Here is a 16,945-nt window from a genome sequence, read left to right on the forward strand (position 1 = left end):
GTGCTGGAAGCTTCATCTAGATACCTTAAACTTATTTATTATGCCAAATAATCCCTTTCAATCAATTTCATTGCTACAGTGCACTCACTGCTGTAGTCTCCTCCCTTCAATTCTACTCAAACACCTGATTAAAAAGAAGAATAATGTGAACATAAAATTCATGCTATTTTCTTTAACCAAACTGATCTGGACAGACACTAAAATGCTGGCAACTTTCTACCCTAAGGCTTGGTACTGCAAAAGAAATTAATGTATATGAGTGTATGTAATTTCCTGAAAATTTCTAGCATGACATCAAAAGTCAAAGCAGATAATGGGAACACTTTTCACTTGACAAAATGCCACTGATTTCTAAGGCAAGACTTATATGGAATCAATCACTCCAATGCTGCATAGCTTCCCTTCTAATAAACCTTTCTACCTCTAATGCATGGCAAGGTTTTATATTAAAATGCTAGATATTACAGTAATCTTCAGAAGGACTACAACTTGGGAGCAAAATCTTTGTATTCTAAAGTATACTTATGAAACACAATTCCTAATAATTTGATCAAAATCTCTCTAAAGTGGTTGTGAAATGGGACTAATAGAAAGGTATAACACATATTTTTGTTGGCCTCTAGGCCATAACACCACTCCCCAGAATAAGGCAAAGAGTGATACATGTAGCATTTGTGCTGGACAAACCGCTTTCAGCAGCTGCATGCCAATCCTGGGTGTGCACCTTTTCTCCAGCCAGGCAAGGAAAGGATATGAAATGTCAGTGAACCAAGGTGCTCTCCACAGCTTGCCCTACTAACGGTGCAGTTTGCAGAACCACAACAAGCAGGGCTAAATAAGAGAATTTAAGATTGCTGGATGGGTGAGAGCTGTGCTTTGTGAATGTGGGAATTTGTGTGGGAACAGCTAGACAGATTCTCCCAGGGTTTAGAATAAGATCAAGGTATACAGTAAGAGTAGGGAGAAGGGCCTGGAGGCTGCTACCTGTCTCCCACATTTGACAGCACCTGTCAGCTCCAGCTCCTCGAGCCTCCTCTTTGTTCATACAACTTGTGCCAAAAATATGTCACATTAAGAATCTCAACCAGACCAGAAAGCAAGCCTCCCTTGCACTTAGCTGCCATTTCTTCAGCACCCTGCTGTCAGACAGAAGACATATGAGTAGGTAGCTTGCTTGTCACCACAAAAACCTTCCAGATACACCACTTGTCTGACTATCTGCCCTTACAGACAGCCTCTATGGTCCCCCATGCACCCTACAAACTAGGAGCAGTTTGCATCTGGCTGAGTTGGAAATGGCCTTGCACTCACCTTCAGACTCCTCACTCCATGTCTATATGTGTGACATGGCTACAATAGGTAATTTCCTACTCACATTACAAAAGACAGAAGAACAATACTAAGCCATGGCAGTTTCTACCAACAGGTGTAATTGCTGTGCTTTCTGTGTACAAGTTCAGCCTCTCTAAAATGAAAATGAAAATTTCTTTCCCACAAACAGAGGACCACAGAAATTCAGAAAAAATTACCTTCCTGCTTCCCACGGTGTAGTACTTCTTTATATATTGATTTTTTGTGTCTTGAAGTGACACAAATGAGGAGCAGCTAAATCTTCTGGGCTAGAAATCTTTCTAAAACTTCAGAAAGCCAAGCTCATACAAGTTTGGAAGCATACTTTTTTTATAGACCACTGGTAAGTGATAAATTAATAAAAGTCTTTCGTGCTGAACTTAGAGCTACATGGACTAGAGCAGACAACATATGGTCTTTTTTACATTAAAAAGACAATCTCTATTGACTATGAAATGCTGTACTTAGTTTACCATCCCTCTCAAACCAAAAAAGTCCTACAATCTCTATTGTCCCTGCATTACAGAATTTCTGCAAGCCAGTCAGTCCTTGCTTTTTGCCAACAGATGCTGAAACTTTACCTACAGATAAAGCTAAATTCTAATTCATTGCCTGTACATTGCTTTTTGCCACAGTTTCTGTATCTGGATGTAGGCTTCCAGAATGCTCCTTTTGGTCAGAATGAAGACAAAAAGTAGGTTCTTACATACAAATGTATTTTAAAGCTGCATAATACATAAATAATAAAATATTAAGGGTGAAATGTAGAATGAGACATGATGAAAAGCTAAAACAAGGAAAAATCATACTTGATAAAGATGTTTTATAAGAAGTAACCTTGACTGCAATAGTGAACACAATTTCAAATTATACAGTACTAACCTAGTCTTCCTTAATCTGTTGATTTTGTTCTATTATTGTTTGGTTTAGTTTCCATTAGGGAGGAAGAAGTGCATAACCCACACAAAAATTCCAGTACCTTTGAAATAAAAAGCTTCTTGAGGTATTCTGATAGCATCTGAAAACCCTTCAGACGTGGAAGAATAGACCTGTTCATATACTGTAACATTAACAGAGAGGGAAGAGAAGTCACAATACTTTTTGAAATTAAAAGGTATTCCTGGCTGAAGATGTACATTTCTGATACTTTTCAGAACTCCTCTCTCATGTAGCATGCAACTATTCTCTCTCTAAATTTACAGTCACATACAACAACAACTGACCAAAAAAGAAGTGAAAACTTTGAAGCTTAAGATCCATGCAGCAATATAAATTAAAACCTTTCCAAAATTCTCAAGTCTACAATCATGCCTCTCAGACAATAGAAGACTACTCATTTAATTTAGAAACACCTAGAGAAAACTGTTTTGTAACATTTTGGACTTTGTCTTTCCTAAAGCCTCAAGCCTTTTTCTCCATTCACACCATTTATCCTGAAAATACCTTATATTGCCTCCTAGAAATTTAGAAAATTAAATAGAAGAAAAATGCCATGAAACTGGAAGGCCTTAAGAAAACCTGGGCCTTGCATTTTAGATTGCAGTAAGACACTGAACCATATTTCAAAGTGCATTTACATCAGTGTTTCCTTCCAATCAGTTGACCCTTGATACTGTACAAATAATTAAATACTTAAATTTATTTTTTTAATGTTGAAAATACAATAATAATCACCACTGTCCCTTTAAATAATCTATATGTTTTGATTAAATTAAGAATCCTAATGGAAAACTTGTCCAGAAATGTTTATCTCTCTCCAAAATAAGTAACGGAATGATCAATGAATTCTCAGTCAGTGTTTATGTCTTGGGTTTTCTTTGTTTCTGATATTTGTGTCTATATGGTTTTCAAATAAAATATAGAAATATATTATAAAGAATTCACTGGGAGCTTTTGAGGAAGCCAGATATGAAAGCTGTTGAAATTAGTAATTGCACAGAGCACAAGGAATGGACTGCAATTCCCAGAAGATTGCATGTAAAATGCAATACTTAAGTATTACAAACATGGCTGACAGGTTTTTTTCCAGAGTTCATTCCTATTCCAATATTACAGAGGTGCCACTTACAACTGTTACTCTGATAGTTCACAGCAGCACTTCCCATGTGTATCTGCTACATTGATTTTAAATGGATCAGAAAATGTCAGGAGCCAACAACTGTAATCTACAATGGATAACCTGCAACTTCTCCACAAGCTGGTTGCTAATGAGGCAAGGCTGTAGTTTAGTGAACACTTATTTTGGAGGAAATGCTTTACTAAACCCCTTTGTGATAGTAGAAACAATCAAACAGAGAATTTACCAGAATTAAAACACCCAAAAAAAATTTAATCCACATGAATTCCCTGAGGGAACCGAAAGCAATATGAAGAATAAATTATGCTAACACAACACTAGAAAAAGAAACTACTGTCAAACTCTGATGAAGATACCTTACTGGTGACTTCAGAGATTTCATCTGAAACTTTTCCTACCTTAACTTGCCATTCTATATTTAAAACTATTTTACTTATTAACCTGAGCTTCTCAGAGCTACTCTTATTTCTGATTTGATTTTAAGCATAGTTTCTGAGGGGAGGGGAGGGGAAACAGAAATCTGGAACAGAATCCTGAAGTCTTTTCTCAATTATTCTGAAACTGAAAGTGCTAAGTATTTTGGCTTAATAAAATATATTCTTCAGCTAGTCCAAAGGGGGAAAGGAACCATGGGACGTCTTCTGAGCAGAAACTTTTCTATAGGAAGACTATCTAACATATACAAAGTGTACTTATAGCATAAAAGCAGATATATATTTTTTATCCATATCAAGGTGTCATCAAAGATCACTTTAATGCAATTAAAATACTATTGCTTTCTTTATACTTTCATTCCTGAATCATGAGGTACCATGATATGCCAACGTGTTCTTTAATAGACAGCTTCCTTAGCTATAGACAAAGTAAAGCTGGCAATACAGACCTCTTTAAAATGTAAAAACAAAACCATACTTACTTTTTTTTCTTTTCTTTTTTTAAATAACAGCTTAATCTCCTTGAGTTGCCTGTTTTTATCAAGTGTTGCCAGTAGTAGTTCCTGAAGTGGCCATAATGTGACCACTGAACTCACCTTCTCTGAATGCCCTCAGAGCAAACAGATGACCTGGCATACTTCTCTGGGGCCAGGGCAGCACCACTGACCTGGGATCAACTTATTTGCAAATATTTATCTTGACAAAAAGTTGTATAGATTCCACAGGTGAAATATTATTACAGTTTTGAAATCAACAAACATTGAATAAGAATGAAACACTGAATAATATTTTATTAATTTAGAGCCCTACAGTATAACAAATTGGTTTTTGCAAATGAATTATTTTATGTCATTACCTAATACACAGGCTCAAAGGGTGACTGTGCTACAAATTGTCTGAACCTATGTAACAAATGAAAAAAAAAATGCAATGTTGTATATGTAAATTTGAACTCAAATATTGTTCTTGTAAAGACTAAAACTCATTTTCAGTTCTCTAAGATTATATTCTTCTTTATAGATCTATTCACCAGGATTTGACAGCTAATTTAATTATTTTATAAATGTCACTGTTGATTTTAGGAAAAGATTAGAAGTATTAATGAAAAATAGAAACTCTGAACATAGCCAAGGCAATATGTTTAAGACACAATTGCATTTTAGATACAAAAAGCATCTTTACTAAGATTTTGCTGAACCTTGAGTAGTTATGTTGCAGCTGCCAGAAAACAGAAAGTTCCAGGGAGTAGCAAGAGACAGTAATGATCCTTTCATATTAATGACAGCCAGCAGATAATGAAAACACCATGCAAATGGCCTATTTACACTGAGCAATACCAGAGCTGTTAATGGACCAGTGAAGTGAAGAAGAGAGCAAGCTGCAGTAGAGAATGTAGTCACAGCTGGAATCAGCCCAAGTAGCAGATTCAGCTATTGAAAAGAGAGGAGACTCTTCCTGAATTGCTCAGTGTATAATAGTTACTCTAGAAGTACAGAACTAGAGTTATGCTGAGTTACAGTTCTATTTATGAGGACCAGTTCAATTGAGGTCTCAAAATCAGGAGAAAACCCTTATGTCCAACCTCCTCCCATCCATTATGAAGCAGGTGCTAATCTGTGCAGAAAGTGACACCAAAAAAGCATGAACACTGTTAGTAATTGCTGACTTCTCACTGAGAGTTGCTGAAGTACCCATTTGCCATCTGCTGTCTACTTGCTGTCTACTGGGGGCTCCCATTCCCAAGGTCACAAAGAGGCTGCCACACCTGGTAAAACCAGAGGACTACCATGCACTCCTACTTTTCCACACAGGCCAAATTAGGTTGCAGCAAGGAGTTCGCAAAGTATGAAAAGGGCTTCACACCCTTCAGAAAGATGTTGAAGGGATCAGAATCATGGTTAGTGTTCTCCTCTATACCCCTAGCTGGAGACTGGGGACCTGGAAAGATGAATGGGTCAAGAGAATGGTTGACTGCATGGCTGGTGCCATGCTTAGGGTTTTGGCTTCTATGATCTGGGATGCACCCTTGAGAAACAGCTGACAGTCAATGCGGCTCACCTGACTGCCTGAGATGAGCATGTTCTAGGAAGGAAACTGGCTGGACTTCTTGGCAGAGCTTTAAACCGTGCTCAGCAAAGTGTGATATTTCCAAGTGTCAAAGAAGAACAAGGAAACAACAGCACTTCCAGGAAACAGCAAGGAAATACACATAAATCATCAGCAAGTAATTAGGGAAGGATTCTCCCAAAAAGTGAAGAGATCTCCAGCTCAGAAAGGGCTATATGGATGTAGGTCAGAAAATAAATTCCAAGGAGAGTGTACTCCCGTCTCTGGTAGATGAGAAGGGAAATCTGGAGAAGGATGTAATACTCAAAAAGCTCTTTGCTTCAAACTTCTCCCACCACCAGACATCCTATGTCTCTTAAGTCCCCAGATTCCCCATCTAGGTGGGATGGGGGAGTGAGTTCTCTCCCAGTGTCAATGAAAAGCAGGCTTGAGATCACTTGAAGCTGAATAATCACAAGTTTACAGGACCTGATGACATGCATCTGGGGTCCTGAGTGGTGATGCTGTTGCCAAGCGCTTCTCCATCCTATTTGAAGAGTCATAGTGACCAGGTGAAATCTCCAATACTTGGAAAAAAGGAAAAATCACTCCTATTTTTAAAAAGGGGAGAAAAGAAGACACAGAGAACTGCAGACTAGGGAGTCATACTTCTATGACTGGGTAGTCTCACTTCTGTGACTGGGAAGATCGTGAGGCAAATCATCCAAGAAAATATTTTAAGGCACATAAAAGACAAGGAAGTGATCTGAGGCAGCCAGCACAGGGACTGCAGGTAGCAGAGAGGGGTTGGATGAGCTGGGCTGACCCTCCACACCTGCTCCCTGAAGCTAAAGATGATAACACTTCTGCTTCTGGCCCCATATGAACCAAGGCCCCACAGTAATGTGGGAGATATGGAATTAAACAGTCCCAGAAACTACATCCCTTTTTTTGTATAACCCCAACACTAAAGGCAAATTTGGCCTGACCAAATAGGTGGCCTTTTGTGATGAGCAACTGCAATGGTTGACAGGCAAAGACTGATCAATGTCACCTATCTAGACTTCTGTATGACCTCTGACACTGTTCCACACAACATCCTTAACTCCAAAATGAAGACCAATTGTCTTCGAATTGGGCATGGATTTGAAGGGTGGACTGCTTGGTAGGTAAGAATTTGCTGGACAGCCACATCCAGGGAGTTGAAGTCAGTGTCTGGGTGGAACTGATGACTAGCAATGTTCCTCTAGGCTCTGTGCTCTTCAATATCTGTCTCAATTACACAAACAGCGAGGTCAAGTTCTCCCTCAGCAAGTGGGGGATGCAGATGAAACAAAGCTGAGTGGAATTGTTGACACACCTGAAGAATGAGACACCATCCAGAAGGACCAGGACAATCCTGAGAAGTGTGCCGATGAGAACCTCATGAGATTCAACAGGGCCAAGTGCAAGGTGAGGCACCTGTATTGTATTTGCAGGGATCGCTGATGAAGGCAGGAATGATGCATCTGACTCCATGTTCTCTTCTAGAAGGCTAATTTGTTACTTTATAATACCATATTATACTGAAAAATACTATATTATACTATACTAAAGAATGCAGAAAAGATACTTACTGAATGCTAAAAAGATAATAATGAAAACTTGTGACTCTTTCCAGAGTCTCAACACAGCTTGGACATAATTGGCCAATGAGCCAAAACAACTCACACCAGAGTCCAATGAGGCAATCACCTTTGGGTAAACAGTCTCCAAACACGTTCCACACAGGAGAAGCAAATGAGATAAGAATTGTTTTCCTTTTTCTCTGAGGCCTCTGAGCTTCCCAGGAGAAAAATCCTGGGAAGAGGAATTTTTTCAGAGAATTTGAATGCTGCACACCTGGGTCAGGGTAATCCCAGATGTGAGCACAGAAGGAGAAGTTGTTGAGAGCAATCCTGATGAGGACTTGGGAGTTGTTGTGAATGAAATGCTGGACATGAGTAAATAGTGTGAACTCAGCCTAGAAAAAACATCTGTGTCTTGAGCTGCATCAAAACCATAATGTCCAACAAGTTGGAGGAGGTGATTTTCCCCCTCTGCCCTGTCCTTGTGAGACCCTACATAGAGTGCTGCATCCAGCTCTGGGATTTTCAGCACAACAAAGATGTGGACCTGTTGGGAGAGCCATAAACACAAGCAAAGGGTCATCTTCTATGACGACAGGCTGAGACAGCTGGGTTTGTGCAGCCTGGAGAACAGAAGACTTTGTTGAGATCTTATAGCAAATTTACACTACCTTAACAGGACTTAAAAAAAGAGGGAAAGCTATTTTTTATGCAATCTGATGGTTTTAGGTCAAATGGGGATCCATTTTAAAATTTATATTAGAATTAAATTAAACATTAGAAGAAATTCTTTACTCAGAATTTGATCAGTCACTGGAACAGAGAAATTGTGGATGCCCATCCATGAAAGTGTTCAGTGCCAGGTTGGGTAGAGCTTTAAGTAACCAGGTCAAGTGGAAATTGTCCCTACCCATGGCAGGGAGAAGTGAAACTCGGTGACCTACAAGGTCTTTTCCAAGCCATCTACGATTCTATTAAATCTTCCACAAAACAGGACCTAGAGCCTACCATGTCAATTGGAATGTCCCTTCCAGTTGAAATCAATATGTGATTCCATCATAATTGGATTGAAAGGTGTCTGAAGTCAAGTTGGAGAATACTATTTGGAACCCCTGTGTTTGCATTTTCCATGACTTAATTGTTACAGTTTTTTATTTTTAGGAACGTGTTAACCTGAACTTAAAGATTGCTGGTGATTGAGAATTTGTGGTTTTTAAGTAATCCCATGGTTACTTTTATGGAAAAACAGACCTTTTGTTTCTAACTCAGATATGTGAATTCAAGTTTTAGTCTTCTGCCTTATGTTTGCCTTCTTCATTAAAAAACCCTGCTTCTAGACAGTGATCTTGCATTTGTAAATATTGACAAGCAAATGGACTTGTGAACAATGCTATTCAATGAACTTAAAAATGCGTGGATTTTATTAATGCTAATTTTTTGTCTCTGCCTCCAAATTATTTTTAGCACTCTTATCTGTGAACAGCAAAAAATTTTTGAATACGATTAGCAGCAATGCTAAGGACTAACATGACTTCTCTATTCATGTAGTTTCTGTTATTTATCCAATCCTGCTGATGGTAGAATTTGCACTGCCACTTTTGTTTTGTTAACTGTGTTTGCATCCCTAGTGTTTTGTAGTTGCATCTCCATTCTATAAACACAGCCTTTGTGATTTGCTTTCCTATAATTTTCAGTGGATCATATTAGACTATAAGAGAATTCTAGAAATAGAATTTCAACCAATATCAGAACAGATGTCTTACAGAAGTTTATTACATCAATATCAATACTTAATGAAGTAATTTTATAATTTCAATAAAAGAAAGTTTGGTAAGATATTTTCACATAGCCTAATTTCTCTGAGACCATTTTGGCACTATTTTTTCCTATTTCAATTTCTTAATAATAATAAAAAAAAAATGTGTTCTATTATTCTGCTTCAGATCAATGCCAATTTTTCTAACTTTTTTTAAACTTACCCCTGGATCAGAACTTGCTTAAAATCTGCATTAACACCTAGAGACCATTTTGAGTGGGTTACATTTTGATAGTAATATAACTGCAGAAGACTGTAAGTGGAAATAACACACCCACTATTTAAATTTTTTTTCTTTTAAAAGATTGAATGCTAGAATGTTGAAAAGAAAACATCTGAAGTTCTTTTTCTAAATGGAAGCCTGAGGAGCATATCCTTCATTGCTTTGTGTTTTAAATATAGCTACTTAAGTGACATTCTACTGCACAAAACTGAAAATAGATCACCCAGAACAAAAAACAAAGATGTAAATATTGTCTCACCTAACTGCACTCATAAATTTAGGACCATTTAAAATCTATAATTTGAGTCTAATTTGAGTCTCCATTCTCAAAGTCACAACCTTTAGATTAAAAAGTTTGCTTTATTAAACAAAATACATGTAAAACTAGGTTTCTGAAACTCTACTCTATATACACTTAAATAATTGTATATAAACAGATAATTAAATAGCAAGCAAAATAATGTTTTTCCAGCAAACTCATTCTTACACTACTTGGAAAATTCCAACAAATGTCCACAAAATCCTGTGATCTGAAACCATTAATACAAGACCTGTATCATCATTTTGCTGATAGTATTAGCTTACACTGCTTAGTGCCTTAAAATCTTACTTAGTACACTACTATACTATAAGACTGCTTACCACAGAAATTTCAATCACATTGGTACTTGAATTTGCAAACAGGTTAGAGCTTAACATGCTTGAATAAAAAGAGAAGTGCTACAGTTTCTGTATGTAAAGTTGTTGAAACTTATCTAAACTGAAAATTCCAAGAACAATTTTCTTGCAGAACAGAATATAAATGCAAACCAAGGGTGTGTTCTCATTTGAATATTTAAATACTTAAATGTGTATTTGGTCTTAAGAAAACAATAGATTACATTCATTTTCTAAATCAGTCTATCCCCTTTTATAAAAACAAATCTCTTCCTAAGATCACATTTTGTGTTTCACTGTTTCAGCTACAAGATACAATGTCTTCACTCTTCAGCTATGCCTGTGTATACTTAATTATAGTGAATATTTACTTTCAGCAGGTCTACATGCAAATTAGTGGCTGTTGTGGGAAAGTTGAAAACAAACATGTTGACTTAAAATGTGAAACAGCATCTTATGAAGGTTCTACTGCTCCTTGTTTTATCTGTAGTTACTTGAAAAGACTACAGAAACAAGTAAATAATTCAATATGATTTTGATGTCATTCTGGCCATCTATATTTTCATGTGTTTACTGTTCAGGTGGATAAAAAGAGTTATTCAGATATTCAGTAGAGATCTAGGGATTTTTAATCTTCAGAGCTGGAGGCTGAGCATTACTTTTGTAGTGTAGGAAGGAGTAGACTCTGCAAAAAGAGAAAAAAGAAATAAATATCAGACTTCAGCTATGTAATCCAGCACAAATAAATGAAGTCCTTAGCTAGAAACAGCTGGGTTTGGTCTTGTTTCAGAGGTACTCTACAAATTATCTCTGTGCTGGTTCATATTTTATGGAAGATATTCCTTCTACAGTCTGTTTTTCAAAAGAGCTGTTGGCATTATCTATAGCACAAAAGTTCTGAAGCAGGAAATACAAAAGTTATTAATGATCCAAACTCTTCAAAAAAGCAGGGAAGTAAGTTCTGTCTAGGAAGGAAGAAAACGGTATCCCTGAGCTGCTTTGCCCCAGAAGAACATAAACCTGGCCTGTGCTCAATAGGGTCAAGGCAGGTTTCAGGCAGCCTGTCATATCTCCACGTTTCCTAAGACTGTAGATACAACTCCATCACTACATATTTTATGGCTGCCTCTAAAGCCAAATTATGACCAAAGTTTTTTCCTCCATTTTTTTCTTCTCTCCATTTTAACCATGCTGTTACTGTTATCAGAATCCAGCACTTTTATAGCAGGCTTCAATTTAGAAATAGACAGAATTAATATTCATATGCATAACTTCTAGATGTTAAGGAACAGAAGTCTGGAATGAGAATATGAAAAGTATTATGAAGTCACACCCTTTCTTTATATTTCTCTTTTAACAGGTTTTGTAGGACCACTATATAGACCACTTAAATTAAATGCAAGGAATGAAAATCTACTGTAAGATTCATTCCACAAAAAGTCCTTTCTACACACAAACTATTAATGGAATTAAAATGAGCCTATGGGGTAGTCTGTATCACAGGAAACTTTCCCCTTTTTCCCCAACAAATCTTCTTAAAGAATGCTCAAGAGAACAAGGATTTCTCAATGATGGTAAATATAAAACAGAACAGCAACATGAAGAAATATGTACAATTGCAGATGCAACTTTACATATCAGATGTAATAAAGATAAAAGCAGGTATTTTACTATAATTGTACAGTGATTCAATAGATATTATCTTGAAGTAGGTAATATTGTCAAATAATATTCTACCAATACAATGAGGCTTTCATATATATACTATCCTTTTTGAGGAGAAGAAGCACTTCTTAAGGAATTCAAAATCACTAATATTAATCCCAAGAGAAGTAAGTAAATCTAGTGAATGAGAATATTCTTTGTGTACACCATCAATCAGTTGAGGTTAAAGCATATACGGATGCAATTAATTTTGTATACATTTGTTCAATATCAAGGGTGTTAATTAGGGTCCAAACTTTTAGCAAAGCAGATTTGGCATTTCACTATTAGTCTCATTTAATACCATAAAAGACAACTGGAGTTTAAGAGTGCATTGCTTGTCCTCTTAAAAATGAACGGTCACAATATATGTCTGCATTTGCAGAAAGCTTACTGCATATTTACACATACCCCTTTCCCTTAGGTCTTCAATGTATGCCTTCATAAACTCTTTCTCAACTTGCTCACGTTCACGTTCATTTTCTATAATTTCTTCAGTGTCTTCACATACAATCGTTTCAACCGGACTGTCCTTGAGACTTACAAATCTAGACAGAGATTAACACACAAATGTATGTACAGGCAGCTGAACATCACTGGCCATCATGAATGACAGTTTAGAAATTGCTACCAGAGCCAGAAGCAGAAATGTAAAAAACATTACCTCAATTTTCCACTATGGCATAGTTAGGATACATCTACTATAGAAATACAGATTTAAAATGGAACTTTCTCTACAATCCACTTTCCGTATAAAAACAATCAGGTTTATCTTTTTTCCATCTATCTACATAAATCATTTTTTGTAATAACAGGTTTCGTTCTTTATTACGGAGGTTCTGACTGACTACACTGTAGTTTCCCCATCTGTTAATGAACAATATGAATTTAATCCTAACAATATTGCCTAGCAATCTGGAATTTGCCAGAATCTTTTAGCTGCAATATGTGGCTCCATTTTTTGGTTATTGCATTCCTCGTCTTTTACAATACATGACAGGACATGCATTACTTTGTAATTGAAAATATTGTAAAGGTACAGTTTGCATGTGAAAAACTAAGTGGTTACATAAACAACTTATATCATGTGCAAATAAGTGCATATCATTCTGAAAATCTCTGATTTTTACTCCAAGAAGGAAAAAAAAATTCAAAGTTATTGCTTTCAGAAGAACACATGTTCCAACAAATTGTATGGCTTTCTAAAATTCTAATGAATTGCTGTAAATTTGTGATCAGCTGACTAGTTTGGCCCAGGTACTCACCAAACACCTCTCTCTGCCCCCCTCTTCAACTAGGCAGAATAGCAAATAAAGGGAGAATAGCAAATAAAAAAATTGTAGATAAGCTTAATGAGAAAAATAAAACCAATGCATAGAAGAAAAGGAAAGCAAAGCAAAAAAAATAACTCTCTGCTTTTCAATAGGTAATGTCTAGCCACTTCCTGGGAAGCAGAGACTCAGTATATCTAGCTGGTTTCTCTGGAAGACAAAAACTTCAATAACACATGATCCACTACCCCTCTCCTTTCTTTCAGCTTTATATGCTGAGCATGACACCATGTGGTATGAAACATCCCATTGGCCAAGTGGAGTCAACTGTTCTGGCTTGCGTCCCCAGCTGTCCTGGCTGTGTCCCCTCCCAGCCTCCAGCTCACCTTCAGCCTACAGTGCTTCCTTAGGGGACAGTTGGAGAGACAGCCTTGTGATGTGACACCACTGCTCAGCAACTGCTAAAAACACTGATGTGTTTGTTATCAGCACCTTTCTAGCTACCAGTGCAGGGAATAGCTCTAAGAGAGGAAAGGTAATTCCACCCACAGCTCACTCCACTCTGAGCCAGATCCAGTATACAGTCAGCAACGGTTCCATAATCAAAAACATAAACATTTCCTGCAGAAATGCAACTGCAGACTACAATTTAGGTCTTTTAGTCCTATCCTGCATGCACCAATAAGATGGTATTTTACAGCAAGGAACTACTAAACCCATGTGACCTTATCTAACATTTTCCTAGCCATATCTCCCTCTCCCAGCAAGATGCCACTTATCAGCAGCTAGATTCCAGGCTACTAGTCCCACTCTGATGCACGGTTTTGCAGCTCCAGAGTTAGAGCTACTAGGACCCAGTGTACCCAGGAATAGCTCTTTAGACACAGAGATGCACAATGTGGGTAACTGGTAGATGAAAGTCATGAAACTGCAGGTCCTCTGTAATTTTCAATCTTTTTAGTGCCTCCTTTACCACTCTGATATAAATTGGGTCAGAATTTGTAGAAACATGCTGCTGAAAGCATTTCTTCTGGGTGTATCTTACCTTATCGTCTTAAGGATATTTCCTTTTGTTTCTCACTTTTACTTACTTTAAACCTCTGGTTGACTCACAGATGGCTGTGGGTATCTCAACCAGGTCATCCCCACTGACAACTAGCAAACTGAGTTTTGGCATATTGACAAGAGCTCGTGGAAGATAAGTCAACTTGTTTTTCTGTAGGAGAAGTGTCTGCAATTCATCTAACCTGTAAAGATGACAAAGACAGAGATGATGTAAAATATTTATTTCAAACAGGAACATCCAGCCAAGATAGTAATACTCACTTGATCTTGTGTATAATAGGAGCAATTGCATGCAACATCTTTGTCTTAAAAAGTCACTCAGACACTACTTTCAAATTTCATCAACTTTCATGGAAATCTCCAGTATTGGGTCAGCACTATAGCGTTAATAGCATACCTCTGACAAGTAATCAGAAGCATGCTTAGGATAAAAGGTTACAAAATTTACTGTGTTTTCATACAGAAAATGTGGACAGAACATGATATAAAGCCTCACCATGTTCATCCTGCAACTAATGAAAAATACAGGCCAGCAGGTCACACTTTTGCCCATATGCTGGTTTCTATGAATTAGGTATGTCTGTGGTAGGCAGTACATCTCCATGTATTGTTTTTCAGCAGTAATTAATACTGTGGGGAGCAGGAGAAAGACCAGCTCCTCGTCAAAAGACTCTTGCAAGTTGTCCCAATGAAATCAATTTAATGACAGTGTTTTGTGGAGGAACTTTTGTTTTATTTCCCCTGGCTTTTCCTAGTGCAATAGAAATTTTGTGTCTGTGCCTTTATTCTTTATATTAGGGAGAAGACAAAGAGCATAGCAAATTGATGAAACAAATTTGTCTTATTTGACTGGAAGGGTCCATTCTTAAAACACTGTTGGCAGGCTATGCTTATCAGGCCCATGCGGTTTGTTTGAATTCAGGTAAAAATATTAAGTAAGGCTTCAGTTTACTGTCAACTCATCTTTATTAATCATAGATTGTTGTAATGGTATTGCAGACAATGATAATTCACAGAGGTTCTTTGACACCACAGGCATTGAAATCATGAGAGTATTAGTTTACTGATGCAGGGTTTGTCCTGACATTTTTTAGTCTTCTGAATGCACATGAGCCCAAAGTCAAGCAAAGAAGATCTCATTTTTTATTGTCTGATTATGATATTCTAGCATCAAATCTGACAACTCAGTACAAAATGGAGAAGGAAAAATGTAGAAAGGGAATAATTTGAAGCTACGGGAATATAGGTTACAGGGGAAAAAAAGGTCTATAAGTTGAGAGGGTATCCTTCCTTAAAAGAAAAATATCCTCTTAGGAACTCTTTGAAGTTAGTTAAATCTCTGCTCAGATCCCTTGGGAGAAAACAGCAAGCTTATGTTGTTTGTTGAGAATTACTAATACAAGTTAAGACCAGTGCTGCTGTCAGAATAATCTGTGATTACACCATGTCCCAGAAAAGTCTTTTTGCCCAGCAAAAAAGACCTTGTGAAAGTTAGGAGTGAATGAGTTTTCTGTGAAGTTTATTCCGCCTTAGGAATTTCTTCTCCCAGATAAATAAATAATCTTGAATATTTTTTTAATAAACTTTAGGTAATATGCCTGGGTTTTTTCACTTAAGGCTAGGTAAAGTTTCATAAACCAAGTTGCTGCAGCATTCTAGAGTGAGTAGTTAAGCTCAGGGATAAGAAAAGTGGTTTCTCAGCTAGCAAGTCCCATTAAAGGGATCAGAAGGATTTTTTAAAAACTAGTTCAAAGTGGTTATCTAAACTGGGAGAATGAGTTTATGTGCATACATTTGTATTTCCTTCAGAGTAGAAGGGGAGGATTATCAATATGGTTTTTGAATTTTACCAATATTTTTCTTCTTTACTAACAGAGTTTATCAGGCTCTTTGAGTAACTTAAATACTTTAGTTCACCTTCTCCTCCCCATCTACCCTCCTGAGAGTTACTGCTGCCAATTCCATATGGTGAATTCCCTGTGCTGAGTATGTGGTGAACTTCCGAAAAAACCAATGTCTAGACAAAATGACAAATTATTATGAAAGCAGCAAAAAATATGTTTTGTCAACTGACTGTCATCAACGAGGTAGTAAAATTAGCTTTTGTTCTCAGACCCAGTCCATCAATAACAGAAATATTTGTATGCAAAAATACTTGATGTGTATTCCAAATGTGACTTTCTATCAACAGTGTCCCTTGGAAGCTTTTTACTTTCTAAATTCACTTAAGAGTTCCTATACCTGTCATTGAATTAAAACATAAACTACCTGTCTATGTCTTCCGGGAGATCTTTCAGGCTGTTGCTGCTAATATCCAACCACTGCAAATTAGACATCCGGAGTACACAAATTGGAATAGAATGGAACTTGTTTGCCGACACATCCACATATGTGAGCTGTTTCAGGTTACTTAGCTAGAAAGAAGTGGTGCTTTATTTTAGTTACTTTTTGCAAATACAAGAAGACATTTCATTCATCAACCATTTTTATTCCTCTAAAAGCACTTAGAAAGATAAGAATTCTTTTTTTTTTACTCAGCCATTTTCCAGCCTTGTCTCCTAGTCATCATTTTATAAAAAAAGTAATTCAGAAATCCCTACCCTCCCAAATTGTTCATCAACTTTCCCACAGCATCAGAGGACTGGATGAAATTTTTATTCTTTAAAATCCTACAGGTTTAGATGACAGGTCTGGA

General features: G+C 37.0%; 1 protein-coding gene across 1 annotated transcript in view; it reads right to left on the reverse strand.

Annotated features, from left to right (window-relative positions):
• Positions 1-9,369: 9,369 nt before the first annotated feature.
• The window catches only part of LRRC2 (leucine rich repeat containing 2), a 78,690-nt gene continuing 71,114 nt past the window's right edge, over positions 9,370-16,945 (reverse strand). The window contains exons 6-9 of the mRNA XM_071425933.1: positions 16,519-16,664; positions 14,277-14,432; positions 12,326-12,462; positions 9,370-10,895 (exon numbers count right to left, since the gene is read on the reverse strand). Coding sequence (XP_071282034.1) covers positions 10,846-10,895; positions 12,326-12,462; positions 14,277-14,432; positions 16,519-16,664 — 489 coding nt within the window. The 3' untranslated portion in view covers positions 9,370-10,845. The remainder of the gene's footprint in view (positions 10,896-12,325; positions 12,463-14,276; positions 14,433-16,518; positions 16,665-16,945) is intronic.

Source organism: Agelaius tricolor, unplaced genomic scaffold, assembly GCF_023055355.1.
Source record: "Agelaius tricolor isolate 1412-34295 unplaced genomic scaffold, bAgeTri1.0.p SCAF_4, whole genome shotgun sequence".
NCBI classification, from domain to species: domain Eukaryota; kingdom Metazoa; phylum Chordata; class Aves; order Passeriformes; family Icteridae; genus Agelaius; species Agelaius tricolor.